This window comes from Suricata suricatta, chromosome 11 (genome assembly GCF_006229205.1).
Source record: "Suricata suricatta isolate VVHF042 chromosome 11, meerkat_22Aug2017_6uvM2_HiC, whole genome shotgun sequence".
In the NCBI taxonomy this organism is placed as follows: domain Eukaryota; kingdom Metazoa; phylum Chordata; class Mammalia; order Carnivora; family Herpestidae; genus Suricata; species Suricata suricatta.
The window spans coordinates 1,982,772-2,009,912 of record NC_043710.1 but is presented as its reverse complement, the minus strand read 5'-3'; the positions used below and the strand labels follow the sequence as shown (position 1 = coordinate 2,009,912).

Genomic DNA, 27,141 nt, shown 5'->3' with positions numbered 1-27,141 from the left:
GTCGCTGGGGGGGGCGGGGGGTGGAAGCCCCAGAACGTGCATTTTCTCGATTTACTAGTTGCTTCTTTACTTGTTTGGGGATAAGGAATTTCTTTTTCTTTCTTCCTTTGAGGTAAAGGATTCTATTCTGCTATTGCAAAGGATCGATTGAAGAGGCTTTGGTCGGTAGAAATGCTGTTGTAAAGTTCCTTACAAGATTATAGTGGCAAAAGGGAGTCGTTTTAGGGAGAAAGTAGGTTATGGGAGTTGTAACGTTCCCAGATTTACTTTGGGACATTCAGGCAGAGGATTGAGGATTTTAAGGTCTCTTCTTCGGGTTTGATGAAAATAGTTGTTCTGAAGATAGTTCTCTGTGTAAAACGGCAGTTACTTCAACAGTATGTTGCTGTTTTAAATACCTGTTATGACACACATTATTTGCAGGCTCATCCCCTGTTTACCAGTGATACTGATTCAGGTTGGGTGTGGTTATCTGCATCTCTGTATCACAAAGTAACATCTAAGCACACCTGTGAATGTTGCATTGTTTTTCTGAACGAATATAGGATGGTGGTTGGAGAGATTGAGTCCTTGGTATAATAGCCTCTCTAGTCACCTTTTCCTGGATGGGGTCTGTGGACGGAATTGTGGAAAGATGACTCGTGCTCTAGCCTTATCATCTTTTAAACACGTAAGGGTGTTTTTTAGTTTGCGATTTGGCTTTAGATTAGCAGACTCCGTGGTATTTTGAGTTTGGAGGTTTTTATCTGTAGGACGCAGCTCGTGGTTTTATAGAGATGGAGTATGGGGGTTGGGGTGTGTTTATCAACACATTACAACCTGTGAACTTGGACTCGAGTCTTTAATTACAGTATTTCAGTTAGTGCGTCAGGGTTTTAACAGCCTCTTGATGCTGAGAGCAGATCAGTTTCCCATTCCTGCAGTTCTGGCCGGCTGGTGGAGGGACCGAGATCATCAACATTTTTCTAATTTTGAGCCGTTGATGGTCTTCTAGTATCAGGAGGAGGTGACCTTGAATATAAATGTGTAAGTCGCTTAATAGAGTTCAGAATTACTTACTTCCAGATTTTTTTTCCTTTCTGTTCATTGTCCACAGTTTTTAAATGTTTAAAACCTTTTCAGGGGTGCCTGGGCGGCTCAGCTGTTTAAGCACTCGACTCTTGATTTCAGCCCAGGTCGTGATCTAACGACTTGTGAGATCAAGCCCCACATTGGGCTCCAAGATCCTTGCCGGGCATGGAGCTTGCTTAAGAGCCTGTATCTCCCTCTCTCTCTTTCTTAAAAATTAAAAACAAACAAACAAACAAACCTGAAAACTTTCATAAGCTTATATTGTCCTGCCAAAACTTCTGTCAGAGAACCTAAAGGTTTTTGGGTGTGTTTTGGAACAGTAGTTTAGTGTCTGTGGGCAGGAGGGTGATTTAAATCCCTGAAGGCCTAGGAGCTGCCAGCTGCATGAAATGGGCAAAACCCCGTACTGCTCCAAACCAGCACTAGCGAAGGCCCAGGTCGGAGTCCCGAGGCAGCAGCAAGGGGCTTGGGGGGAGTTTGGTCTGGACTTGCTGTCTGACAGGTGCTCACTTTAAGTGGGGAATGGGTTTAGGCATCAGGGCGAGAGGCTGGTGGGTACCTCCTGGCTTGGCTGTTCCACCACTGGGAGGTGCTCGAGGTGGTCGCGCAGGATCCCCGCGGGAAGGCGCCCTCATCTGACCGTCGCTTGCCGTGCTCTCCTGGTTTAGTAGGTGCTTGCCTCCTGCACGCTGGAGTGGGGGCCCTGGTCAGTGGGTGGAGAAGATTTCCTGTTTGGCTGTAGGAGGTTTTTAAGGAGGTTGTGCTGACAGAAGTTTGTCTTCGTTTGACAGCCATCGAGTGTCCCCTTACCCTCTTCCGAGAAGGTGGGGCTGCTTTACTTTGCTGTTGGATTGTGAATTTTCTGAGTATTTAGTCACAGGAGAGTGTTTTTGTAGTCAGAAAACCTGTACACGAGATCAGTTTGTGATCTGTACTTTGTGATCGTGACCCCTCACCGTGAAGCCTTACATTTCCTCCTCCTGGCGCACCCCGTCAGCTCTCGAAACTAAAGTACTTCCGTTCCGACTTCCTGACTTTCCTTTCTTTTTATTTTAATGCACTGTGCATTATAATATTCTCTAAAAAGCCTGTTTCAGACAAGATGAGACGATTTCAATTAAATAGTCATGCGATGGAGCGATGGACTGAACGCCTCGGGGGCTTACGTACGGACGTCGTGAGAGCGAGGCTGTAAATTCTGCTGTAGAACACTGCGTGTGCGGGGCGCCCGGGAGGCTCAGTGGGCTGAGCGTCCGTGTTTGGCTCAGGTCATCACACAGTTCATGAGCTCGAGTCTCATGCCAGGCTCTCCATTGTCAGCCCAGAGCCTGCTTCAGATCCTCTGTCCCCCTCTGGGTCCCTCCCCTGCTCTTTCTCAAAAATAAACAAACATTAAAAAGAATTAAAACATCGTGTGTATGGGAAAATAGCTTTCAATGCTTTGTATCCCTCCACTCATTCGGGAGTCTCTTCTGCGTGCTGAACTCAGCCCTAGAGGCCGGGGCGTCGCACTGAACGAAACAGGGGCTTCGCTTTCTTACATTTCTGTAGGGGCCACTTAAACAAGTTCGGTGGTGATGAGTGCTTTTGAGAAGAAAGGTAGAAAAGGGGAAGGGACTTGGGTGTTTGATCTTTAAGTGGGGTGGAAAAGGAAGAGCTCACACAGTGACAAGACTTTTAAATATGGCCTAAGGAAGACTTTGAAATGTTTGCCTCATTCACTCCTCGACTAGTGACTCGCAGAGAAGAGAGAGCAGGAGAGGAAATAGGAACTGTCGTAGTGAAGAACCACTTTGTCCTGAGTAAAAATAGTGTTTGGTTAAGGAACGGAAATGGGGTTTTCGTCACTGCTGCGTCTTCAGTCCCCCGTGGGCCCCGGGTGCCACGGCGCTGGCCCCTCCAGGTCCCCACCGGTCCCGGGATTGCCGCCTCCCGGAACCTGTTCTCCAGTGGAAAGACAAACGTGCATTGTTTATCCATTCTTTTAAAACAGACAAAAACTACACAGTTTCAAACACCTGCAAACATAGTGACCCCCCCAGAGCAAGCCCCCGGCTGCAGTGACGCTTTGCCAGCCCCGGTTCATCTGGAAGCCTGTGCAGATGACTTTCTAATTACAAGTTTTTATAAATGCCCAAAGGGAAAGGAAGAGCATGTGTAGTAGATTATCAGTCACTAGGTAGGGTTGGAATCAGTTTGAACCTACTTTCAAGACCACCTTTATGAGTTTAGGACCTGGGCACACCTTTCTCTTTCCCTTCTGTTTCTCTTCTTCTTTTTCTTTGGCTAAGTGAATGGTCTGCTAAGTTAACAATCTCTATTAGGTGGGAGCCTTATTAAGTTATCTGGCTGTTTATGTGAGGCATGTTCAGTTTGCCTGCTTGCATTTTGCGTCCAGCGCCGTCCCTCCTTCTGGCGCGGAACGCAGTGACAGACAGACAAACCCGGGCGGTGTGAGGAGGTCTGCACCACCTCACGGCTTCCTCTGTGGCCGCGCGTTGTGGGTGGAGACGGAGGGGTTTCTTGCAGGGGTGTCCTGACTGCTTCTCCACCCAGCTGGGTCTCTTGTCCTTTCTGACGTAGTCTTAAGTCACCACATGATCCAGTATTCCGGGAAGACCTGGACTTGATCAGCTTGACAGGGTAGGATCGCCATCCCTTAGACTTACAGGGCCCGCGTGAGTAATGAGAATTACAGTTAGAATGAAATTCTAAAGTCTTACAGAAGCATTGGTTACATTTGACTTAATTTTAGTCATTCATTTATTTCATGGGAGGATATTGAGGCTCTTTGACTGGATTTAAGATAGATAATGTGTACAAATTTTGGTTATGTCGGGGCACCTGGGGGGCTCAGTCGGTGAAGTGGCCGACTTCGGCTCAGGTCATGATCTCGCGGTTCGTGAGTTCGAGCCCTGCGTCGGGCTCTGTGCTGACAGCTCGGAGCCTGGAGCCTGCTTCCGATTCTGTCTTCCTCTCTCTCTGACCCTCTCATGCTAATGCTCTGTCTCTCAATAATAAATGTTAAAAAATTTTTTTTTTAATTCTCGTTACTTGAAGGGTGACCATATTCCCCAGCTTACTCCTTTGTCTCTCAAAAGTGGCCCAGTTTGAAATTATAAGATTATTCTAGTTATAGACAAAGTGTTTTAAAAATTAGGAATGTGGGACACCTGGATGGCTCAGTCACTTTCGTGACCGACGTAAGTGATCAGGTCGTGATCTCTCAGCTCTTGGGACTGAGCCGTGTGGGCGCTGCCCTGACACTGGGGAGCCTTATCGGAGCTCTCTCCCCCTCTCTGCTCCACCCCTGCTTGCTCTTTCTCTCAAAACAGGTGATAAAAATAAACATTAAAAAAAAAAAAAAGAAATCCGCTTCCCTCCATACTGTGAGTTCTCGTTCTAATGAGAAATAAAGCATAATTGAGTGAGGACAGAACAAGACATCGCCGTTAAAGAAAAGATGGGAATTTAGTTGTGGTGGACAATTTGCTACAAAAACTAAGAATTTTCCCCCTTGAAAACAGTTTTTGTGTTTGGGGCAAAAATCCATAAACTTGTTTGTGAGGTATCTTACATAAATAAAAGCAAAACATTCATCTGTATAGTCCTAGGAATGTGCGTGCCAATCCAAATTTAGAATCTTAGACTCAGTTACAGTTTTTAGCCCTAGGAGGGACTTGAACTGCTGTCTTCTTTTCAGAGTTTACGTATTCTTTTTGCCTGGGGACCCGTTCATATTTTACTATGATTGCCTTTTAGACGTAGGAGAACCTTCACATGGGGCCTGGGAGCCTTCAGGTGAGGCTCGAGGCTGGGATTTTGATGTTAGGTCAAGTGCACTGACATTTAAAACAGATGGGTATTTCTCCAACCTGCAAATGTGGTAGTTCCTGGTGACTGTGTATTTTTTTTAATAAACATTTTATTTAAGTTTATTTATTTTGGGGGGGGAATATACAGTCCGAAGCAGGCTCCAAGCCGTCAGTGCAGAATCCACTGTGGGGTTCAAACCCATGAACTGTGAGATCATGACCTGAAGTTGGATGCTTACCTGAGCCCCCCAGACGCCCTGTGACTTTGTATTTTAATTAGTTGGAATTGCTAAATGGAAGTAAATCATTTATAGCCGTGAAAACTGACCAGTGGACCTCCAGTTCCTTTCTGTCACCGCTTGCTTTTCCTTCTGAGAAGGGGAAGGTGTTGGGAACAGCGTGACTTGTTGGTCTGCTGTCAAGCAGCATGGTGACCTGTAAGCACGTTGGTAACGCGGAGGCAGCCCTGAGCGGGTCACACACTGGGTGCTGCGCGTGATTCTGTCCTCTTGACAGCCTCTTGGCCAGCACTGTCTCGGCTGTGGGTGTTGAAAGCCGGTTTCCACAGCTAGGAGACGGTAGGGATAGGGTTCAGAGCCAGAGTACTGTGTGCCTGCGGCGTTCCAGATGTTGAGTTCCGGCTTTATGGTTGTTTAGTCTTCAACAGTAGTTTCTTTTCCATTGTTTAAACTCATCATTTTGTTTTCCTTTCCTTGATTTAGCACTTTGTGCGTATGCACGTGCGCAAATGTGCACACATTTGCGTCGGGTCTGATGCAATTGCTTTGTTGTCATGTTACCAGAAGTAGTATTAACTAGCACATGGCTTCACGTAGTTGGAAATAAAGTGGATCACAGGCTTCACAGGAGTCTGAATTTGAAGTGGTGTCATTCCATAGAACAGGTGAGGCTCTTCGGCCTGTGTCCTACAATAGGGCGTGGAATCACTCACCGGTCACGTCTCGTCCTACAGGCTGTTTAGGGCCCCGGGACCCCAGAGTGAGCAGCATGGGAGGGGTGTGTTTACTCTTCCACTTCTAGAGCCTGTTTCTCGTGAATCCGCTGCACCCTGGGACCCTGATCCTGACCGAGCTGTTGACTGTCCTGTCTTCCAGCAGCAACAGCAGTTATCCTGAGTTGAGCAGGTAGAAGTGTCTGTAGGACGTGAAGTGGTCTCTGGTGGTAGGGAGAGTTCGGCAGGGTCCAGATTTCAAATGTGCAAAGGTTTTAATCTAAAATGGAACTAAAGGAATGAAATGGAGACTCTCATACACATGGTCTCAGAAAAAATCAGATATAAAGACTCAGACTGATTTCCCAGAAACTCTTGGTTTCCAGAAGATCAAAACTCATTCTACAACCGGTGAGTGTCCACCAAGGATCTCTCAAATGTGAAATTTTCAGGCTAATGAAATCACGTTTGTACTCTGCCCATGACAGCAGCCCGCCCTAACCTTTAGTGATCTCCTCTGTGGCTCGCCGCAGTCTGCCTGTCCCAAATTGCAGATCCTCTGCTGTTCGCGAGTTCATTCAGTGTCTGCTGTCTTGAGCTTGTCCTCCTCTCTGTTTTAGGCTTATGCTGCATGGTGTCAGAAGTGGGATCTGAAGGAGCCAGCCGCGGGGGAGGTGCGACTCCTGGGGCCCTTGGTGCTCTTTGCTTCCGCGAGTCACCGTAACGTTCCACTTGGTGAGTCTCCTCCGATATCAAGCGCCCTTCTTGTGGTTGAACTCGCAGACTTTATTCAGGATTTGTCCGTACTCTTGTTCTTAACCTTAATGGGGTCCCAGTGATCTAAATGTTCTAAGAGCAGCCCCCTTTCAGAAACCCTGGGCAGTTTTACGGTAAGAGATGATGGTCCTTCCACGCCTATTTTTGACTGTGTGGACAAGTCTTACTAAGATGGGTAACCTAGAGCTCTGACGGCCGTTCTGGGAAACCTTTCATCTCCTCAGACTTGTTTTTCCTCCCTCCCGAGTTAGAAGACCATGGCTACAAAATTAAACAGTCCAAATGGGATAGTTATTTTCGTTGGTATCTGGAGGTTTCTAAACACGTTCTGGATGCTAAAATTGCATCTTTACCAAATATTGTTTCCAAAGTGACTGAAACAAATAAACAACTAAAGGTGCATAAAAATAAAGTGTTAGAGGCTTCTTTCTTGGTGCTGGCCAAGGTTCCCTCCTCCCCCGCCCCACCGCCCCCCTCCTTCCACACCTCTCTTTGCCTCATCACCCCTCCTCTCTCTCTGAACTTACATTCTCTCCTGTCACTGAAACCTCACCAGCCAAGCCCATTAAAACCTTTCCTTTCAAAAGTAGACTTTGTGAGGGTGCTGCTAAACCACCAAATTTCCTGTACCTGTGGACAAAAAGCTTAGCTTAGGGCTGTAATTAAGCCTATAATTAAGGTCTTTCCCAAGGCAGCTGAGGATCTTGATAGGTTGGTGGAGGAGTTCACCAGCCTGGTCTGTGGTCTCTGTCCGTTAGTCCCCATGCCTGTTGGGGATGGTCGAGCCCAGTGCTGGATGAATGCTGCCAGTTGGAAAACCACTGAACAGTCTCTAGGGTTTGAACTAGACCGGCCACCAGCCCTTTCACAAGGTCAAGTGTGCAGTGTAGCCAAAAGTCTACACGAAGTCATCCCCGAGGCCAGCCCGTGGACTAGAATGAGATTCAGGCATGCACCCGGAAGCCAGCTGAATCTGTCTATGGCTGTTATATGACTGTCCAGGACTCCAAGTGGTTGTCAAGGAAATTCCAGGCTGCCCACAGATGCTGAGCCCACCCAGGGGAGGTTCAATTCCCCATTTGTAAATGGGACTAGGCAGGAATGAAAACGGTTGGTCAAGATAACCGGTGCAGGATGAGCACGGGGCCTGCCGTAGATGAGGGCCACATCAGTTTTGCAGACGGTCTGCCCGCTGTGGAAAGGGCTGCAGCCCCCCCGAGGAGCCATGGCCAAACCCACCCCAGTGATGGGACTTTGGGGACACGCGGGGATTGCTCCTCAGCCTGCGGGCGGGGCAGTAAATAGGGTGGGAAGACTGCCTTCCAGACTGGGGCAGATTTTCTCAGCTTGTCAGTGAGCGCAGGGACTGCTCTGTCAGTGCCCAGCCGCAAATTAGACTGTCCCTTCCTCGGAGTAATGCGCATGTTCAGGTGTGGGGCCTCGGGTACAGCACAGCTCCTGCTTCTCGGCCCGCACCCCTTGTCCGGGGCCCTCGCAGCGCCGCCAGCCGTTTCCTCTCAGTGGTCTAGCTCCCGTACATTGACCGAGGGTGAGAATTCCTGGGGATGCACACCGCATTTTGTTTTTCCTTCCAAAGGGGAAGTCGTTCTTGAGTTCAAATCCAGTACTCAGGAAAACTCATCTCCCTTCCTGCACTCCACACCAAAGACGACTGGACTTTGATCTCCATCCCCTAGTACCCCCACTTTTTGGGCAAAATCCTCCACACGCGGAGGCAGAGTTCATAATGCTCCTCCTCTAATAATCCAGATCGACCTCTCAAAACCTCTTCCAAGAATAAATCAGCGTCCTGTAAATAATAATAAGCGCGGCGCGCCTGGATGGCTCAGTCGGTTAAGCATCTGACCGTGGCTCAGGTCATGATCTCGTGGTTCGTAGGTTTGAGCCCCACATCGGGCTCTGTGCTGACAGCTCAGAGCCTGGATCCTCCTTCAAATTCTGTCTCCCTCTCTCTGGCCCTCCCCTGTTCACACACTCTGTCTTTCTCAACAATAAACATTAAGAAAAAGACTAGTAGAGGCCTTACCGGGTGTAAAGCGTAATATACCAGCTCATCAGAATTTGCTCCCCTTGCCCTGCTCCCCGTAGCTTCCCTGTGTTACCCATAGGAGCCCCTCTGGCCAAGGATGGAGATTTGTCCGGCGTGGCAAGGCAGCAACGCTGCGGGTCCTTCGCTCTGTCATCTCTAATCCGTAGGCACTGTTGGTCCCAGTGGGATTCCAAACTTTTTAAAGTTAATGTTTTATTATTTTTGAGGAAGAGAGTGGGGGAGGGGTGGAGACAGAGAGGGACAGAATTGAAGCCGGCTCTGCACTGACAGCAGAGAGCCCGAGTGGGGCTCTTTCTCATGAACCTGGAGATCATGACCTGAGCTTAAGTCAGGTGCTTAACTGACGGAGGCCCCTGGGTGGCCCTGGATTCCGGACTTCGTAATGGTCCCTTCACGCCGCACTGGAGAACACCAAACCCGACCCATCCTTTGGGATGACCGATGGAACCTTAAGATTTTGAAGGAAGCTGATAGGTCCACCTTCACGGGGACCCAAGTCACCAGCTCCCCGTTCTCCTTGTTGTGTACGAGGGCGGGGGCGCCCTCAGGCTACTTGCTCCAATGCTCGGCCCTCACAGACCCGGGCCGCTGCCCGCGGATGTCCCTGCGGCCTCGGAGCTCGGCCGCCTCCGCTGGCGGCCAGGCCCCTGTGGGCGCTGTCAGGACCTCCGCGCCATCTGCGCCGGGGCTGTCGAGGCTCCCCTGGGTTCGCACCGCGCCCCGTGCCCCGCAGCAGCTCCCCCCTCCTGCGGAGCCCTCTCGCTGGCCGCCCTCGCGTCCCTCTTGTTCCCTGGAACCGTCTCAGGCCTGCTCCCCCTCTTCCTCCTCGCCGGTGACTCTCTGCCTTGGACGGACCGCCCGCTGGCCCCTGTGAGGTGTCACAGGAAGCCCCTTTGCGGACGTGGATCTGGCCTGGCTCGCTGCTGGCTCTCAGCTCAGCGGTGAGCGCGCTGCGTTCCGTGCGGGGCGTGCGATGGCAGCTGTGGGGTCGTTCAGTCTGCTGGAGCCAGCGAGTCGCATCACGCGCCTTCACTAGAGCACGTGCGTGTCGTGGCCGGAAGCAGTCCAGGAAACACGGACGCTGAGGCCCAGCATGCCTTCGGAGGGGCCCATGACCTTGGCATGTTCGGGAACCCCCGGGGCTTCCTCGCCTGCAGGGGAGGTAGAGAGTGGCTCTTCCTCCAGTGAAGAAATGGACAAGACACGAACAGACACTTTTCCAAAGAAGACCTCCAGATGGCTGACAGACCCTGAAAAAATGCTCAGTGTCACTCAGTATCAGGGAAATAGAAATCAAAACCACACCGGTCAGAACGGCCGACACGAACAACTCGGGCCACACCAGGTGTCGGCGAGGGCGCGGAGAAAGAGGACCCCTCCTGCACCGCTGGCGGGGACGCAGCTGGCGCAGCCGCTCGGGAAAGCCGGGTAGAGGCCCCTCGGGTAAAAACTGAACTGCCCTGCAGCCCAGCAGGTGCACTGCTCAGCATTTATCCAGGGGGCACGCGCTCCCCAGCGCTGACAGCAGCGCGATCTGTCGACATCAGCCAGAGCGTGGGAAGAGCCCAAATGACTGTTGACAGATGAACGGGCGAAGATGCGGGGCGCGGACCCGGTGTTACTCGCCGCGCAGAAAGACCGGGACCCTGCCGTTGGCGCCAACGCGGATGGAGCTCGAGGGTTTTAGGCTACGTGAAGTTAGAGACAGGCACGTGTCGTATGATTTCCCTCATGTGTGGAAATTAAGATACAAAACAGACGAAGGGAAGAAAAATAACATAAAAACAGGGAGGGGGACAAAACAAAAGAGACTCTTAAATACAAGAACAAACTGCGGGCTGCTGTAGGGGCTGTGGGTAGGGGGTGGGCCACAGGGCATTGAGGAAGTCGCTTGCTGGGATCGGTGCAGGGGGTTACACGTCGGGGGCGAATCACTGGATTCTACTCCTGGAATCATTCCCGCACTGGATGCTGACTTGGACGTGGTGGGGGGAAGAACGGCTCCTCCGTCCAGAATCTGTCGGCCGGCATGCCGCTGTCAGTGGCTCCAGCTGTTGCTGGGTGTGGCGAGTCTGCTTCACTGGGAGCCGCAGGACTCTGCCTCACGGATGCCCCTGTGAGAAATGCCACCCGGATGAGCTCCGCTGACCAAGCCTCAGTCGTGGCGCGGAAGGCGCGCCCCTGGCGGGGACCTCAGGCGCAAGGCAGGCAGGCATGACAGCCGGCCTCTGAAAGGGAAGAGCAGAGTTGGAAATCTAAAGGATGTGGGTGCCACAGGGAAAAGGGACTCTGGTTTGGACCCAGTAATAAGCTGATCCTTCTAGAAAGTCTAAAGTTTTCCTTTTTGAGCCCTGTGCCTGACTTAGACCATCAGTCCCCAGAGAAACGGTAACGTCGGTGCCTCACTCGTGGTGGGCCGCACCGGCAGGACCACAGAAGGTGCAAGGTCTTGGGGGTTTCGCCGGGGAAGCCTGTCAGCACCGCCCCAGGGAGTGTGGTTTACCCAGTGACCCGGCGGATGGGTTTCATATCCTTGCCCACCTCCCGGACACGGGCCGGGCTCATTCGTCTGCTAGAAAAGGCATCTCTGTGAAGATCCACTCCACCCTCGCTGGTAGGGCACCTCCTAGGTGTTACTGACGAACCCCTGTGCCACCAGGCTCCTGGCATCACGTGTGCCGTCTGAGAAAGCCCGAGCGGACCTGCACCCCACCTGGGGACCTAAAGCTAACCATTTTCAAGGACGGAGGCACTGACGCTGGAAGCAGGCGGCCTCCTGGGCCACCTAGTAGACAGAGGGATTTGGACATGCCCTTCCTGAGCCTTCCCCTCGGGTTGGAGCAGGACTCGGGCAGCCGGGGACCTGTGGTCGTGGCGCCCGCGCGGCCCCGGTCAGTGCCTCTGGGCGGCCACAGCCCGTCCCGAGCCGCCCCCGAAGCCGGGGCAGCTGGCGCCCTGCTGGGGAAGAGCGCTGTTTTATGTTAACACGTCGGGGGGCTGGCTCCAGCACACAGATGATGACGTGTGCCCTCAGACTGCGAACGGAAGTAAGCCAGGCCCTGGGGACCCGGGACGTCTTCAGCTTAGTAAGTAGTGGGCAGCGGCGGAAGCTGGTTGAGGCGGTTGTCCACCCAGTGGCCATAGGCGGACGTCAGGCCCTGGGTCCCACCCTCCCCGGTAAATGTGTGCTGTCTTGTGTCCGGCAGGGGCCTTGCTCCCAGAAGTGGGTGCAGACTGGGCTCACTTCCTTCCCTGACTCAGCCTGCAGCTCGACTGGGAGGGACATGGCTGAGAGTCCCTGTTTCTCGAGTGTCCCCTTGCATGTCCCTCCTGTGAGGACAGATGTCTGGGGATGGTCCTCCTCGGTCCTGATGGGCACCGTCCACCCAGCTAAGGACGTCTGTGACTCTGCAAGACACCCATACAGATCGGCGGGCCGGCGTCGCCTGCAGGGGAGGAGGGTGGCCACAGGGACATCCCGAGGCATCATGTTCTCACGTGGGAGCACAGACTGGGAAGTGCTGACTTCCGCACGTGCGGCCTCAGGACGGGCAGGCTCACGCCTATGAACGCTTGATTTACAGAACACAGGAACAGAACCAGACAGTGTCCACCAAGAGTCTGTCCCCATCTGTGAGCCGTCGAACAGGCCACATGGCTCCGACTCGATTTTCCTCGCTGCCCTCGGCCCACAGGAGCAGGCGCCCTAGACCATCAGTGGACTCGGCTGTTGCTCTTGAGTCACAGCCCCTCTGCGTTTCCCTCTTTTGGTTATGGAACTTGCTGCGGTTTATCTCCTTTCAGGTTGACAGACCCAGGTCTGCCGCCTCCCAGCCGGGGGACCGCGGGTCGGCCGGGTCGCCTCTCCCAGCCCCAGTGTCCTCTCCTGCACACGGGGGAGCTGGCTCCCTGGCGGAGCTGGTGCGGGCGTCACGCGGAGGAAGGTGCCCGTCGACGTGGGGCCCCCGCTGGTGTACGAGGTGTTGGGACCAGGGTACGACCTGGAGCCCGTCCCCGAGGCTGGCGGTGCTGCTTCTAGGGAGCAGGCCCCGCCCAGCACTGGCCCGCATGTGGCCTGCGTGGGGTGCTAGCGGGGTGCTAGCGGAGACGCCGCTACGCGGGGGGCTGAGTTGTGCTCGGTGTCCGTGCGGAACCAGTTTGGCAGAGGCGTGGGTGTCCGTCCATACATTTCACCCAGGACCCTGCTGTTCCGGGTAAATACAGAGCCGGGGCCCCGGGCATCCACACACGTGAAAGCGTTCGGATGGGCGTGAGAAAGGCGTGTTGCAGGGAGACCATCAGGATTCCACAGCTGGCACCCGGTGGGCGGGCACCTCAGCTCTTAGGATCTGGTCATCAGATGCCATGGTCTGCACGTCGACTGGGAGCTCGGGCCCCGCACCCGGGGCCGTGTGCGCACCCGGAGCGGCTGGGAAGGGCGGGGCTCCTGGTTCTCTGTGGAGTGACCGGACTCCACAGAAGGCGGTGGGGACCACGGGAGGCTCTCAGTAACGCGGGGGCTGTGAGGCGGAGGGCAGGGGTGGCCAGGCCTCGCGGCACCTGTTGAATTCCTCTGCTTTGCATCTGCAAAACCAAAATCGCCTACGAGAAACAGTTGAGCAGTTGAGCTCAATACAAAACACTTGCAGATCATACGTTCTGGTTATTTTTCTTCAATACAGAGTGTTTTGTTGCTGTTTTGCTTTACCCTGAAGCTTTGTGACCGAGGACTCGCGCTTTGCAGTTTCTGAGAGTAACACCTGGCCGGTGGCCGGCGCGGCCCCCTGCCTCCCTCCCGCCCTCGGCTCTGCAGCGCGGTTACGGCCTCTGAGACTCCCCTCCTCTGTTCAGCTGTGCGTATAAGGGTTTTGGAGTCTCACCAGTACCGAGTTCTTGTGAAGGATTAGGCGTCCTGGAGCCCAGCTGTAATATTTACGGGTAGAAAGGGGCCTGGCTGGTGTGAAGATAATCCTCTTACATGTGTCTTCTGCGAGCGGGGTCCGACTGCGGGTTTTGTGTCCTGGTTTTACCGAGGCGATGCCGCCGCGGTGCCAGCGCAGCGGAGCGGACGAGCTGCGTAAAGTCCGGAGCTCGTCCTGTGGGTTATGAGCGTAAACACCGGGAAGCGCCGGCGCCGGCTCCAGAGTAACTGGCCCAGTGCACACGCACGTCCTGTCGCCAGAGCTCCTCACAGAGCGAGGCAGGCGAGAACCCGTTAGTCTTTCTCCGGAGTCTGGCCGTCGTCGCCCCAAAAAGAAATTTTTTTGTGCGTAAAATGTACACACGCTGAAACGCACACATCTAAGTGTATAATTCGGTGAGTTTGACAGGGTATGTACCGAAGAAACCACCACCTCGTTCAAGATCTAGAACATTTCCATCACCCCAGAAAGTTCCCTTCTGCCCCTCCTGGTAGACCCTCACCCCCACAGGTGGCCCCTGTGACCGGCACACCGGAAAGTTCTCTGTGGATGTTTGATGTTAATTGTTACAACTCTTTTCAATTCGTAGGGGGCCAGAGCGCTCAGATGGCGGACAGCAGGTAAGTCGGGGCGACTTGTCTGGGCTTCAGGGTAGGGGACACGTGAGCCACACCACCGGCCCAGAGCAGCAGCGGCTCCAGCTGCCGGCTCTCCCCTCGTGGGTGTGAGCCCGTGAAAACTAGCGTCTCAGGTACTGACACTGAAAAACCTTTGGTGGGAAGTGGTTGTTTTGCTCTCTGGGCCTTCGTGCCTCCCACGGGGAGTCCTGGCCACCATCCTGCCATCACACGGCCTCTGGCGGTCCAGTGAAGGGTTTTGCTTTGTGTCCTGTTCTGAAGGTCTCATGTGGTGATTGATGTGGTTTAGCATTGGTGAGGGGGCTGTGTCCAGACAGCTGTGAAGACTGTTCCACCTGTCCGGGGCGCGTTCGGTTGTTTGTGGCGACTTTCCGTGGCTTACAGAGCCACCGAGGGCAGCGTCTCCTAAAGTCTCGCTGAGGCAGCTCGGCCTCCACCCCTTTAGTGGCCCCCCAAGCTGTAGCAGGCGTGCTGGTTGGCCAGTGGGTGTAGTTTGAGGGTGGGGGGCAGATTTTTGGGGGGAAAGAAAGTGAAAAGTTACAAGCTTCGGCCAGGGTTGGAAACCAGAACTCGAGGGTGTGGCGTGGGGAGGGGCGGGGTGTTCAATGGCAGGATTTTTTTTAGTAAGAGGAAAGCGTCTCGGGGGTAACACCTGTGCGCCCACGGTTGTGTTCTGTCCCATCGGGTCCTTGCAGAGACCTCGCTTCATACCGTTAGATAAGACCACCTCCCTGCGCTCTGTGTTCGGAGCTCCTGCGGCGGTAATACTTCTCACACGTGCCGTCTTAGTTTTTCAGATGGTGTTCCTCCAGACGCCTCGGAGGCCGCTAAAAACGCAAGTGACACAGGTCAGTGCGCCGCCCGGGGAAGAGGTGACCGTCGGAGAGTTTGTGCGCGGCGCAGAGCGTTTTCTGCTCTTGGGCCGTTTGCTGGGGGAGCAGGAGCGGTGCCCGTCCAGGACTGCCGTCCTTCGGAGCGCCGTTCCTTCCATTTGTTTTAAGTTTTTTTATTTTGAGAGCGAGCGTGGGCAGGGGAGGAGCAGAGAGGGAGAGAGAGCATTCCAAGCAGGCTCCACGCTGTCAGCGCAGAGCCCGACGTGGGGCTCGAACGCACACACCGTGAGATCACGACCTGAGCCAGGTCAAGAGTCAGACGCTCAGCTGCGCCACCAGGCTCCCTGCAGATCAGTACTTCACTTAAAAACCTTTTCTGATCAGAGCTCCAGGCTTTCCGGAAGCGGGCGGCCCACTCAGTGCTGGCGCGGGTCGCGGGGATCGCTCTTTCCCCCCGTGTCCTCCTTTCCCTGACTTTTCTGGAGCAAAGCCCGGACTCCATCATATCATTCGATCCATAAATTCATAGAAGTCTTTTCTCCTCCATTTAAAAATGTCTACATCTGTACTCTTTTCCCCTTGAATGGTTTGAAAGCACGTGGTAGATAACCTGACTCTTTCCTCCTAAAACAGTTCCATGTAAATTTCCTGAAAAGCGGGCCGAACGGTCATCAGTGTGGCGCCGGGACCACAGCGAGCAGTGCGGGGCTGGCACGGCACCATCAGCTGGCTGTGCGGCCCTGTTCCCAGTCCCCTGGCTTCTCCGCGGCTCCGGCCCCGCCGCCCGCCCCCAAGCCCGACACTGGCGAGGGGTCGCGTCCGGAATCCTTCCCTGCGGTGACACGTCAGCGGGCTGCATGCCACGGCTGTCGTGCAGAGTGTCCACGCTCCGGGCGGGGCGGGCGGCTTCAGACCGCCACGGCAGGGACGTGGTGCGGGAGGTGCGCTTGGGCCGAGACCGGGTCAGGGCTCAGGAGGAGGACTCGGCCTCGGCAGCGCCTGGCAGCCCTCCCCCCCGAGGGTCCGGCTGCTGAATGACCTGTCGCTTCTCCGTGAGGCGTGGTCACGATCCTTTAATCAGGAATGACACTGGTGGCTGCAAACAGGTGTTTCTCCCAGTCCTGCCGTGCTTACACCTGTCGGAGACCTTTGGGGCGCCGGGTCAGTCGGTTAAGCGACCGACTCTTGATCTCGGCTCAGGTCGTGATCTCGCAGTTGGTAAAATGCAACCCCACCGCGGGCTCGGTGCTGAGAGCGTGGAGCCCGCTTGGGACGCTCTGTCCGCCTTTCTCTGCCCCTCCGGGCTCGTTCTCTCTCTCTCTCTCTGAAAATACACATTATAAAACAAGACGGGCTTTCCCTCCCTCCTCTCCCAGCCCCCACTCTAGTGCTCCTGTAGGCCCCGATTTCTCCTCTGGTTTGTATCATTTGCCATCATTCTCTCTGGCAAGTAAATTGCCCCACGTGGGCCAGCGGAGGTCCCTGCAAGCTGACTTCTGTGTCCTCTAGTCCTGCCCCCGTCAGTTCTGAGTTCTTCGTAGCCTTGTGCTAAGCGGCGTTCCACTTTTCCTTGTCCTTCCCTTGCCCCAGACCTGGGATCTGCCATCTGTCCGAGGGGCCTGTTTTGGTAGGGAGACGCATTTTAAAACCACAGTCAGTTAAGCATCCAACTGAAGCTCAGACCATGATCTCGCAGTTCAAGAGTTTGGGCCCCACATTGGGCTCTGTGCTGACAGCTCGGAGCCTGGAGCCTGCTTCTGAGCGTCTGTCTCTCTCTGCCCCTTCCTTGTGTGTGCTCTTTCTCTCAAAAATAAATAAGTAGAAACATTAAGAAACAGCATAGATGCTAGGTGTCATTGTTTCCAGGCCTTTCAGTGGCCAGAGAGAGTGGATGTGTGTCTGTGTATGCATGTGACGCTTACGCATTGTACGCGCAGTGTTACACGTGCAGTTACGTAGATTTAACTACACATACACGGTGTTTCATGGTGGCAGTTGTTTATCATAAAAGTGTTAAAAGTGAGTTGCCTACTTGGCGTCTTTTGCTGCCCACAGCACTTGCTTGTAAAAAGAGGGGCGCCTGGCTGGCTCAGTGGGTGGGGCACGTGACTCTCGATCTCGGGGTTGTGAGATCCAGCCCCACGTTGGGTGTAGAGATCACTTAAAAATCTTACAAAGGGGGAGGCAGGCAGAGCCGCTAGGTATGGCCTACCTTCCGGGTCAGGTGCTGCTTAGGATCCGCTGCCACGTCCGCCGGAGGTCGCGCAGGCCCGTGGTGGCCGGTGAGATACAGGAAGTTGGCCGAGTGCCGAGCGGAGGAGGCGGGTTTGGGCAGGGCAGTGTAGGGGGGGGGCCCGGGAACTTTCCTGGGCTGGGGGCCGGACCGCAGGTGCGCGCTGCTTTTCTCTGGGGGACAGTCGCCTCATCCTTGTCCTTGGCTCCTGGGTCCCCTGGGGATGGCGGGGTGGGGGTGGTTGGCAAGGTGGCAGGTCCCTAAACGGGGAAGTGACTCGGTCCTCCTCGGGGAGATTTGGGGCTTAAACAGCTGAGGTGAGAACCAGACGTCTCCAGGTAGGTACCTTTCAGCGGGTTTCCAACCACTCGGGTAGTTAGCGGAGCCTTTAAACTGCGCGTTAAGTATTTTCGGAGAACGTGCTTAAGAAGCCACTTGCTACGTTTAGAAGTTAAAGCAGCAGAGCTGCGTGGACGTGTGCGGGGCCCTCTGACGCTGCCGCCCTGCGGGGCGCGTGCTAACCGCTCTGCCCGTGTTCTCGCTCCTGCTAGAGAAGCTCGCCGGCCAGGTGATGCAGGACCCGCAGGCCCTGGCCGCTTTGCAGGAGCGACTCGACAGCGTCCCCCACACCCCTTCCAGCTACATCGAGACGTAAGTGCCGCGCAGGGGCCCTTCGTACGGCCGGGGGGGTGGGCGGGGGGACCGGTTCATAGAGCAGGAGGTGCCTTTCTCACTGAGCAGACTGGGTGCTGGGCGCCAGGCACCGGCTTCCAAAGAGGAGCGCCTGGGCTCCGGGTGTGCTGGGGCGGCGGCCTGCAGGGGTGGGGTGCAGGGGAGCAGGGGCGCCGCCCTCCCGGCTCTCCACAGGTGGAGCTGATGCTGCTGGGGAGCCGAGGGTCTCTAGGCTGCTGGCGGCGTTCGCGGAGCGGAAGTCTGGGGCGGGAGCAAGGTCTCGTGGACGGACGTGGTCCCCATTGGCTGCGCTGCGCGACCAGTGCCTGCAGGGGCACAGCGTGGAGTCACCGCCTGGCTGGCGCACGGCCGTGTGTGGGCTGGCAGGGTCCAGTTCGCTCCCTGTCTTTGTTATTTTTACTCCATTAATTTACTCCATTTTTACTCCAATAATTTACTCCATTTTGAAAGCTAAACATAATTGTGTGATTAGTGCACGAAAGAGGGGCGCCTGGGGGCCCAGTCGGGTAAGTGTCCGACTTCGGCTCAGGTCATGATCTCACAGCTCTTGGGTTCGAGCCCTGCGTTGGGCTCTGTGCTGACAGCTCGGAGCCTGGAGGCTGCTTCAGATTCTGCCTCTGTCTCTCTGCCCCTCCCCCGCTTGCTCTCTGTCTCTCTCTCTCAAATATAAAAATTAAAAAATCATTTAAAAAATTTTCTTAATGCACAAAAGAAATAGAGGTTCTGTGTGTGAGCCGTTCCGTCCAGCCCTCACTGCGCTGCCTCCCTGCCGTCCTGCCGGCGGAGGTCCTAGAAAGGGGACGGGAGTCAGGCGGCCTGGTGGAGGACCCTTACCCTGAGCTGGCTGTGGGCATGGCGGCAGGGGTCCTGTGTGACTTAAGGCTGTTCTAGTACTTTCTAAACAGTGCCGCGCATCGGAGCGCTGGGACTGGGGCTGAAGGAAGGTGGCTCCTGTGCCTTTCTGCAGGAAGGGGGTGCACCCAGGCCGGAGCCCGAGGGCGCAGCCCCGCTGGCGCCGCCCCAGGGGCTTCAGGTTAAACATAATGTTGATGGGTTAAAAGGGGGTTGTGGTTTTTTTCATCTGTTTATAAAATTAATGCATGTGAACTAAAGTATTTTTAGAATGTAGAAAAGTATCAGGAGGCAGAGAAGCTCAGAGTGACCGGACTCTGGACGGAAACCGACCCGTTTGTCCGTGTCTGGTGTTTCCCGCGGTGTCTGCGTGTGAACGCTTCGCTTCGTGCTGACTAGCGTGTGAAGGCGCGACCGGACGCACCGCGTCTCGGTTCCGTGCGGCTGGTCACTTCCTGCAAGTGGAGCCACTGGGGCCAGGGGACGTCCGGGCTCCGGGCGCCTGTCAGGAGGAGCGGCGGCGGGGTCTTGGCCCTCAGGAGTCCGTGGTTTCTGTTGTCTGGCTTGAGTGGCTAGCTCGGTAACGAAAAGACAGCAGGTCTTCTCCATCAGCATTCTTGCCGCTGTTTTGTGGGCTGAACCTTTCTTCCAGGTTTGATTATTTGAAGTTTTTTCTTCTGTGGATTATCTGTCCGCATCTGCCCATCCCCCCCTTTCTTCTCGACTGGGATGTTTGTCTTTTAATGTCACTTGGGAGCCCTTTTCTGTAGCAAGGACGTTAATTCTGTGGAGAGCTGAACTTATTTTAAGGAAACTCTGCCTTATTTCACAGGCGTGAGGATGTTCTGTTTCTTACCCCGTTGCAGCTTACCCAAAGCAGTGAAGAGAAGAATCAACGCGCTGAAGCAGCTGCAGGTGAAGTGCGCCCACGTCGAGGCCAAGTTCTACGAGGAGGTGCACGAGCTGGAGCGGAAGTACGCCGCGCTCTACCAGCCGCTCTTCGACAAGGTGCGTGGCTGCGCTGCGCCCGCGGGCTCCGGGCCGGGCTGTGGGCAGGCCGTCCGCGGTGCCCAGGGACGCGTCCTTGAATGTGAGCCGTTAAGCCCGGAAACTTAGACTCTTGTCCTTTTTTTTAGCGTTCATTTATTTTGAGAGACAGACAGCAGGGAAGGGGCCGGGGCGGGAGAGAACCCCAAGCAGGTTCCTCGCTGACAGCACAGCCCAATGTGGGGCTCGAACCCATAAACCGTGAGATCATGACCTGAGCCCAAACCAGGAGCTGGACTGCACTCAACCAGCTGGGCCCCCCACGCACCCCAGAACCCTGAGTTACAGAACCATTCACTGTTCACGGGTTTTCATGGACGTTGCTTACAAACTTACTTCTTGAGTTCCCGAGTAACTTACTATAACTCTGAGAAGGTCTCCTTTTCACTTGAAGAGAAGAGAGTTCATCACCGGGGATGTTGAGCCGACAGACGCGGAGTCGGAGTGGCACAGCGAAAATGAAGAGGAAGACAAATTGGCCGTGAGTGTCTGTTCTCGTGAGCACAGCTTGTGTCCTGTGGCGTTAGTGCTGTTAGAAGTAAGAAGCCTCTATGAACGGTGTGTGATTGTGGGCGTGACGTCACCGAGAAGGGGGGTCCTCGCCGCAGGCGGAGCGCCACCCCCAGGTTGCTTGCCGGGATTTCTACGCGCGGGAGCCCTGGCGGGCAGCCTGGTGCCCCTTACAGCCGCCAGCTGGGCACGTCTCCCTTCGTGGCACAGTGGTGCCCTGGGACGTGGGGCCGGGTGGGCAGGGATCAGAACCTCCGCGGAGGTCTCGTTCAGGAGGGCAGCATGGCCCCGCGAGGAGGGGGGTCGCCTGCGGCAGCAGTCCCTGCGCTGGATGTCCGAGCCGCCCTGCGCGGGGGGCCCCCCCCTGCACGCCGGCTCCCACCCCTCCGCACTGGCTCCCAGCCCTCTGGGGACAGGTCTCATTCCGGTGGGCCTGTAGACAGGCCCCAGCGAGCTGCCCGAGTAACAGTCTGCCTGATTCTGTTTGGGAAACCAGTGTCTTACCCTGTGGTCTTCGCGTGTAGGACACTGTGTTGACGTCCTGTCAGTCTTACAGCCTGAAGGTGTTGATCTTTCAAACCTGTGGGAGAACCTGGCCTGCTTGAGGCTGCGTCTAGTTGTGCGTCTGTGGGCCGCTTCCTTACTCTCGAGGAAACTCTGCTTTGGTTAATTTAAAAAGCCCCTTGTGATCATTTCACATAAAAATCCCTCGTGCGGAAGCATTTGCACCTCCCAGCGGCTCCGTCTGGGGTCCTGCTTGCCCCCGGCCCGCCCTCTCCCTGGGCCGTGATGTCAGAGAAGACTCCTTCCAGGCCGCACGTAGCTGGTCCGTCAGCTCCCCGATGTTCGCCTGGAGTTTCTGTCCCCATGTGAATAGCCACCTCCTTACTGTCTGGAGCGGGCGCTGCTTGGCCGTCCCTTGTTGCTGCGGGGACCAGGGTCTCTTCCCTGGTGGTGGGTGGCTGTCCCAAGGTGGACGTCCCCGGGAGCTGGTGCCTTTCCGAAGTCGGTGCCTTGTGCCCTGTTGTGAGGTTGAATCATGGAGTCTGAACGCAGCGCCCTGAATGCCTTGTTCCCTAGAGACGTTTAACATCGTGACCTGCACGGTGCTCTTGGAGACGCAGGTTCAAAGAACAGCTTCTGATAGAAGTTTGTGCGGAATTTACCTTCCGTGTTAACCATTGAACTCTCTGTGGGTTTGCTGCTCTGTGGTGAGTGTCGGCGTCTGCATCTTTGCTCCCTTAGGGAGACGTGAAAAATAAAGTCGTCATCGCCGAGAAGGAAGCCGTGGCGGCAGAGGAGCCAGACCCCAAAGGCATTCCAGAGTTCTGGTTTACCATCTTCAGAAACGTGGACATGCTGAGCGAGCTGGTCCAGGTGAGCAGATCGGCCCCTCACGGAGCGCCTGGTGGCACAGCTGTTCTCTCGGGACCCCCTCCCCCCGCCCCCCGCCGAGTGCTTAGTGACTGTCCGTGGTGCCTGAGCTTTCTGTGACCAGGAACTCGGCCGAGTGGTCTTGGCCTCACGGCGGCAGAGGGGTCATGGCTGGAAAGGTCTGGAAACCCCCCCCCCCCCCCCCCGTGCGGTGCTGCGGGAAGGCCTGCAGCTCTGGGGCTGAGCCGAGCCCCGTTTGCAGTCGTGTCCCCTCTGCTGGTCTGCCGCCTCCGCCCAGAGCGCCCTCCCCTCGCACTGCGAGTGCGCGAGTGGGAGCCGTGCGGCCGGGAGGTCGGCCGGCGAGGTCAGTAGCTGACCAAGGAGTTTCTTCTGGTTCTCTCTGCGGAGACGCGCGGACCGCCTGTCTCCGTCGAGCCGCGGGGCTCTCGCCCTCCCCCGGACATCGACGGCTCCCGGCACTCCGTGCGGAGAGAGGCGGCGCGCGATCGCGTCCCGGAGACCCGCGGTCGGCGAGCAGACCGGGTGGCCTCCAGGGAGCCCCTGCCTGACGAGCCGAGCCCGGCGGGGCTGCGGGTCCCAAGTCCGGGGCTGTGTGCGGCTGAGGCTTGGACACCACGGGTGCGGCTGCTTTGAAAAGGCCCACGAGAAAGTCCTTCCTGTTCTCTTCGTGGTCAGGAGTACGACGAGCCAATCTTGAAGCACCTGCAGGACATTAAGGTGAAGTTTTCAGACCCCGGGCAGCCTATGGTGAGTACTGACTGAGCTCCTGCCTGGCCTCAGAGAGGGTGAGGGGCTCGGAGCCAGGGGAGACCCAGAGCTGGCCACACTTGGCAGGGTGGTCCTGAGTGAGACGACCACCAAGAACGAGAAGGTTCTCCTGTGGCCTTCCCGGGCCTTGCCCAGCAGTGCTGCGCGGCCTGACGGGCCGCCCAGGCCGCCCGCTGCACGTGGCAGGTGCAGGAGTCTGAGGCAGGAGCGGGCTTCTTGGCCGTGCTGTCTGTGTGCCGTGCACCGCTTTCTGAGCTAACCTGTCCCCTGCCTGGTGGCACGACGTCCTCTTTCTCCTGAGCGTCTCCCAGGTACGCAAGGCTCTGACGTGTGCGGAAAGGGTGGTGGGGGTGTCCTCAGATTCGGGCCGCTCTTGCCTAGAAACCCCAGGTGCTAGCGCCTGGAGAGCCCCGCAGGCAGAGCATGCCAGGGACTGCCCCCCGCCCGCACTGCCCTGAGACCCCCTTCCTGCACCCCTGCTGCGGTGCAAGTCAGTCTGAGGCTGGCCCGCCCGCCGCCCTGCTTGAGTGGGGGCCTGGCAGAGGCACTGTTCGTGGCCTGTTAGTCTGGCCGTGGCTGACGGGCTCCACTCCAGTGCCATAGCAGCTCCAGGGGCACATGACTGACTGACTCGTGGCTCTTAGTTTCAGGTCCTGGGGACATACATGGCCCAGAGCTGTGGGCCTGAGGGAAGGTGCAGAGGGCCCTGGGACCCAGGGTCCAGGTCGTCTCCATCGCTGTCAGGGTGCCGGCCCCAGATCACGGACGAGGGCCTGTGTCACTGTGTGCGATTTCTCTCCCCGGCTCTGCAGGCTCCCTGCCGGAGGCGAGGGGCAGGGGGACACGCGGAGTCCTGCCTCCCACTCCTGCCTGTCCCACTCTGGGCTAAGCTGGTTACCTCCCTGGGCCTTTGGCCTGTGGGCAAGCCTGGCCACAGCGCCCCCTGGAGGCCGCGTGGGGCAGTCTGTGGACCAGGGCTTGGATGTGTCTGATCCCCGCCCCGCCTTCCCGTGCGTGCCATCGTAAGATGCCGTGTCAGGTTTTTTCCTAAGACTTCCTTCTCACCTGTGAGTCCTCTGGACTCCGTTTATTTGGGGAGAGAGGGAGAGCAGGACAGAGAGAGAGAGTCCGAAGCAGGCTCCACATTGTCAGTGTGAGCCCGATGTGAGGCTTGAACTCATGAACCATTAGGTCATGACCTGAGCTGAATCGGGTCACCGACTGAGGCACCCGGCGCACCCGGACTCCATTTATTAATTTTTCTCTTCTGGGTCAGTTCTGGTTTTTTTCCTTTGTTCTTACTAGACACCTGTTTGGCGACTGCCTGTCTGTCTGATATCTCCCTCCACGTCTTACGGTGCTTTACAGAGAGCTCTCGGTTTGCTGGGCCGTGAGCCGTGCTGGTCTCCCTGGTGCCCGTCCCCGAGCTGAGGGGCAGCACGGGGAGGCGTCAGCTCCGTCGGCGGAAGTGGCTCAGCCGGGGCCTCCGCTTCCGCAGTCATCTCTTGAAACTAAGTGTGGAATACTTGAGACAGAGTTAGGAAAATAAAAACCATCCAGCCTCAGAATGCAGCACAGTCAGGGTGTTTGCTCCTCCTCCCTGGGGTCCCCGAGCTGACACCGCGGCCGAGGGGACGGTGCGTCGCAGGCGCCACCGCGGCGGTGGAAACTCGTTTTGCCGGCCTCTCGGGGCCGCGGAGCAGTCGGGTAGTGCCCGGACAGGCCCACCGCCCCGTCTAAAGGGCTGCGTTAGGATCAGCATTCCAAGGGGCGCCTGGGGGGGCTCAGTGGGTTAAGCATCCGGCTTCGGCTCAGGTCATGATCTCACAGTTCGTGGGTTCCAGCCCCGCGTCGTGCTCTTGGCTTGGAGAGCTGGTAGCGAAGGGCCCAGCAGAGAACCCAGGGGAATAGTGTGGTCTGTGCAGACGTAGGGAGAGGTGAGGAACCCCGTGTGGCGTGCTGCCTGCCTGCCCCCAGCCCCATCCCCGGCCCCCCGGCCCCCATCCCCAGCATCCCCAGCTGCCCGGCCCCCCGGCCCCATCCCCGGCCCCCGGCCCCGGCTGCCCGTCTGAGCTTGTGGCCCTGCCCCCAGCAGACCCGAGTGGTAGACCTCGGCCTCCTGACTGGGTGCTCCTCCTCCATCTCGGGTGTGGTAGCCCTGGGGGTCGGGCCACATGGAAAGGGGGTTCCACTACACTTTACTCTGCCAGACCAGTCACTTATGCTCTGGACAGTCAGGCTTGCCTCCTCCCCTGGTGGAGATGGTTTGCTTTTAGTCTATTTCGGGTTTTTTTTTTTTTTAATATTTTACTTTTGTTGGAAATAATCTTTCTCTATACCCATTGTGGGCCTCGAACTCACAGCCCTGAGATTGAGTCTCTCACTCCACCAGCCAGAAGCCAGGAGCACTCAATCTTAGTCTTTTTAATCTGTTTTTTTCCTCGTTTGATAAGTATGCCGTTCTAATGAAAACTGAAATAGCTAACATTTCAAGCATTGCCTATAACCTTGTATAAACGCTGTTCCAGTCAACTCACGGAGGGAAAGGATTGTTATTTCCGTTTCCTAGATGAGGAAACAAAAGCACAGAGATGCTGGGTAACTTCCCCAAATCACTCGGCACTTAGAGGCAGAAGCGTGAGAACCCAGAGTTGGTCTTGCACACTGTCTCTGTGACTTACGTACCCACGGTCATCTTTGTCTCCTTAAGACGGGCCGAGGTGAGTGTGCGTATCGCTGCACGCGCCCAGGGGTCCTTCTTAGATGAGATGAATTCCTTGAAATAGAATCACGGGCCAGGTTATGGTACTTTAACTTCCTCGTTGGCGGAGGGTCCGGTGCACCTGCCGGCCCAGCGCTGTGTTCGTGCGGACAGAAGAACAGGAGCCTCTCTTCCTGGCTGCTGGACTTCACAGGGACTGCTCCTTCTTGCGCACCGGTGTGCACGTTTCCTCGGGGTTATAGCGTGCTTTCTGAACCAAGGGTGAACTCGTCCCTGGTGTGGTTTGAGGTGGCCTTGTTGGGGCGCCGCACCCCTCGGGGTCTGGCCCCTTTGCTGGGCGGGAAGAGGGGGCTGGGCCGCCGCCCGTTTCCCCGCCCGTGCCCCCACCTGTCGTGCGTTTCAACTCTGCTCATGGTTTTCACTTCAAGGCTTCTTGCCGTGTGGCCGTCGCTGCCGAGCTGTCGGGGGTGGGTCACGTGCGGGGTCACGCTCGGCGCGGGGCTGGCCTGGGGACGCGCCACACGGCGTGCTGTCCATCCCCGCTTACCTGTGTCTCGGCGGCACTCACCCGGAGTTCTTGTCTTCAGTCTTTCGTGTTAGAGTTCCACTTTGAACCCAACGACTACTTCACCAACGCCGTGCTGACAAAGACGTACAAGATGAAGTCAGAGCCCGACAAGGCGGACCCCTTCTCCTTCGAAGGTCCTGAAATAGTCGACTGTGACGGGTAAGGAGACGCCGCGTCTCGGAGACGGAAACAGCTGAGGAAGAGGAGTCAGGACCAGAGCAGGAAGTCTGACCTGAGAAGCCCCGGTAGACTGGGATTTCGGTTAAAAGCCTGGTGTTTGCGGGCGTGCCGGCCTGTGCTGGGGCGCGAGCCGCCCCCCAGGTCACGTGCCCGCGTGTGGAGCAAGCGGGCTCGTCCCTCATCAGAAAGGGGGACCGGCTCCCGCGGCCCCGACACTCGGCTGCCATCGCTGAGCTGGCCCGTCCCCTCAGCAGACACTTGTGGAGTGAGTGAAGGGGTCTGTGCCGGGCAGTGTTGGCCGGTCGCTTCTCCGAAAACTGGTGAGGCAGTAGGATTGCGTGACTCGTGTCCGGCACCTCGGCGATTTCAGGCAACACGGTCAGGAAGGCTGGGGTCTGTCCTGTCTTTGAGTTGGAACTGTGATCCCTGTTCCCCGGGGCCAGGGGCTCGCCTGAACCCCCCGTGTGCCGGCTCTGAGCCTCGTGAACACCCTGCGGGGCTCAGACGGCGACGCGGCCTTGTCAGATCCCCTCCCACGGCCAGGCCGGCAGGGCGGGAGCAGCGTCCAGGGCGGACGCCAGCCACATGCTGTCAGGGGTTGCCTCTGGGGCCACAGTGACTGGAAGATGAGGGAAGCCGGCGGGCTCACCCCCTCCCCCGGCGCAGCCCATCCAGTGGGACTCGGGCGCGTGAGCGGGTTCGTTCAGCGTGCTCTGGGGTCGAGAGGCAGCAGGGGACAACCGTGGGTATTGTGTGGACGCCCTAGCCCAGGTGGTGGCAAACCTCCCGTCCGGCCCCGTCACCGACGGGCAGGCGGGCCGCCCAGACGGCTTGGGGCGGGCGCCCCCCAGCAGGTGCACGTGTGTGTGACCGCCGCCTGTCTCCGCAGGTGCGTCATCGACTGGAAGAAAGGAAAAAACGTCACAGTCAAAACAATCAAGAAGAAGCAGAAACATAAGGGCCGAGGCACGGTGAGGACGATCACCAAACAAGTCCCCAACGACTCGTTTTTCAACTTCTTCAGCCCGCTCAAGGGTGAGTGCGCTGTGCGGGGCGGACGCGCAGCCGGGGCCCCCGCGCCGCCGTCCCGGCCG

At 56.6% G+C, this 27,141-nt stretch overlaps 1 protein-coding gene and 1 non-coding gene across 5 annotated transcripts in view; both read left to right on the top strand.

The window, feature by feature from the left end:
• NAP1L4 (nucleosome assembly protein 1 like 4) overlaps positions 1-27,141 on the top strand; it is a 38,346-nt gene that overhangs the window by 320 nt on the left and 10,885 nt on the right. For 3 of the 4 annotated variants that reach the window (XM_029915352.1, XM_029915350.1, XM_029915351.1), the window contains exons 2-11: positions 6,459-6,573; positions 14,198-14,228; positions 15,036-15,094; positions 17,864-17,963; positions 19,724-19,865; positions 20,299-20,385; positions 21,660-21,791; positions 22,485-22,556; positions 25,887-26,026; positions 26,937-27,082. In XM_029915352.1, coding sequence (XP_029771212.1) covers positions 14,215-14,228; positions 15,036-15,094; positions 17,864-17,963; positions 19,724-19,865; positions 20,299-20,385; positions 21,660-21,791; positions 22,485-22,556; positions 25,887-26,026; positions 26,937-27,082 — 892 coding nt within the window. In that variant the 5' untranslated portion in view covers positions 6,459-6,573; positions 14,198-14,214. Of the gene's footprint in view, positions 1-6,458; positions 6,574-14,197; positions 14,229-15,035; positions 15,095-17,863; positions 17,964-19,723; positions 19,866-20,298; positions 20,386-21,659; positions 21,792-22,484; positions 22,557-25,886; positions 26,027-26,936; positions 27,133-27,141 lie in introns of all 4 variants that reach the window. The other variant, XM_029915353.1, reaches the window with a different exon arrangement.
• On the top strand, positions 23,120-23,242 carry LOC115272903. The gene has a single exon (XR_003900549.1). It is a non-coding gene; the product is annotated as a small nucleolar RNA SNORA54 (small nucleolar RNA).